A 1,474-nucleotide genomic window follows, 5' to 3' on the forward strand; every position below is an offset into this window, starting at 1 on the left:
GTCAAACTGATGCAGTTTGTAGAAACTGATGTTACCTTCAAAAAAATCACTGCTCACAACAGTTCAACAGTTAACAAACACAATGAGTTGAGATCAGATAAACAAGATGTAAGATGCTAATTAGCGGGCTTTAACAGCACTGCTATGGTGAGAAGAAATTCAACGTACTTTTCTGAAGCTCTGTTTAAAGTTGTCTGATAGGAAACCATAGAGAAACGGATTGGCACATGAGTTGGCATAAGACAAGATGACAGCAAAGAAGTAGATGCCAGCAGTGGCACTGGACTCCGGGATGATGACCACCAGATTGACCATATTGATGATGAAGAACGGCAGCCAGCAGAGCACAAACACCACCACAATCACCACCACCATTCGGGTCACTTTGCGCTCTGAGCGTCGGCGTTTAGAGAAACCAACCCGTGCCCCAGAGGACTTCACCTGCAAAATAACAATAAAAAGATTTGAATTATAATGACGAGGATGGAAATCGTGCCTTTCTGTTGACTGAGAAAAGAATATCAACTTAAAAATGTGCTTTTTAATGAGCTTCATGAAATATCTACCTTGATGACAATAAGAAGGTAACAGAGGCAAATGATGAGCAGTGGTCCAAAGAAACCCACTGTGGCAGTGTAGAGAATGAAGGCTGTTGACCACACATCCTTCGGCTCTGGCCAGATCATGTTGCAGGAGTTAAATGTATCCTAAAGAAAAATGAATATTGAACAAATAAAGTAAATTCAGAATTGAATCGGAATCTGTCAGACAGTCAACAACAAAATCTGGAAGTTAATCCACTGCTTTCCATCACATCCCTTAATTTTAAATGTCAATCATCATCTTCATCTTCATCCTCCTCCTCCTTTAGGGGTCACTACAGCAAATCACCTGCCCACATTTCACCTTATTCCTCTCACATTCTCTTCTGCTACACCAACCCTCTGCACGTTCTCCTTCACTATATCCATGAATCTTGTCTTTTAGTCTTCCTCTTTTCTTCCTGCATGACTGCTGCCTGTTTAACATCCTTTGTCCGATATATCCACTATCCCTCCTTTGCACATACCAAGCCATTTCAGCTTTGTCTGTCTTTGAGCTTAACAATGTCTGCTCGTTTAAATTGTTGTTGCAGAAACACTTTTCTTTTTCATAAACTTTACACAAGTGCATCTTTGCAAATACACTTGTATTCATGTCTGTGGAATAAACAGCTTCCATGTCAGCTGGCATTTTGATAGTGTTTTATTTCACATTGTATCATCAAATGAAGTCACTTTTGACTGCCAATTTCCAGCACTTAGACCTAGCATCACACTTTCGGTGTGGTGGTACCACTTGACTAGCATTTGACTTAGCTGTCTTGACTCACTGGATACTTTACCAGACCATAAACAAATGTTCTTTGTGCCTTCAGTTAATATTGATTGAAGTAGGAAAAGATTTTCTCGGAAAGGAGGTTAAGTTGGCACGT

The 1,474-nt window shown here is 40.2% G+C and overlaps 1 protein-coding gene across 1 annotated transcript in view; it reads right to left on the minus strand.

Moving 5' to 3' along the window:
* Positions 1 to 1,474, minus strand: part of LOC102310231 (somatostatin-like receptor F_48D10.1) — a gene marked incomplete at its 5' end in the record, with an annotated part of 8,351 nt that overhangs the window by 4,749 nt on the left and 2,128 nt on the right. The window contains 2 exon segments of the mRNA XM_014334440.2: positions 169 to 441; positions 567 to 707. Of these exon segments, the coding sequence (XP_014189926.1) occupies positions 169 to 441; positions 567 to 707 (414 nt within the window).

This window comes from Haplochromis burtoni, unplaced genomic scaffold (genome assembly GCF_018398535.1).
Source record: "Haplochromis burtoni strain Fernald_Lab_line unplaced genomic scaffold, NCSU_Asbu1 Contig_70, whole genome shotgun sequence".
Taxonomy (NCBI): domain Eukaryota; kingdom Metazoa; phylum Chordata; class Actinopteri; order Cichliformes; family Cichlidae; genus Haplochromis; species Haplochromis burtoni.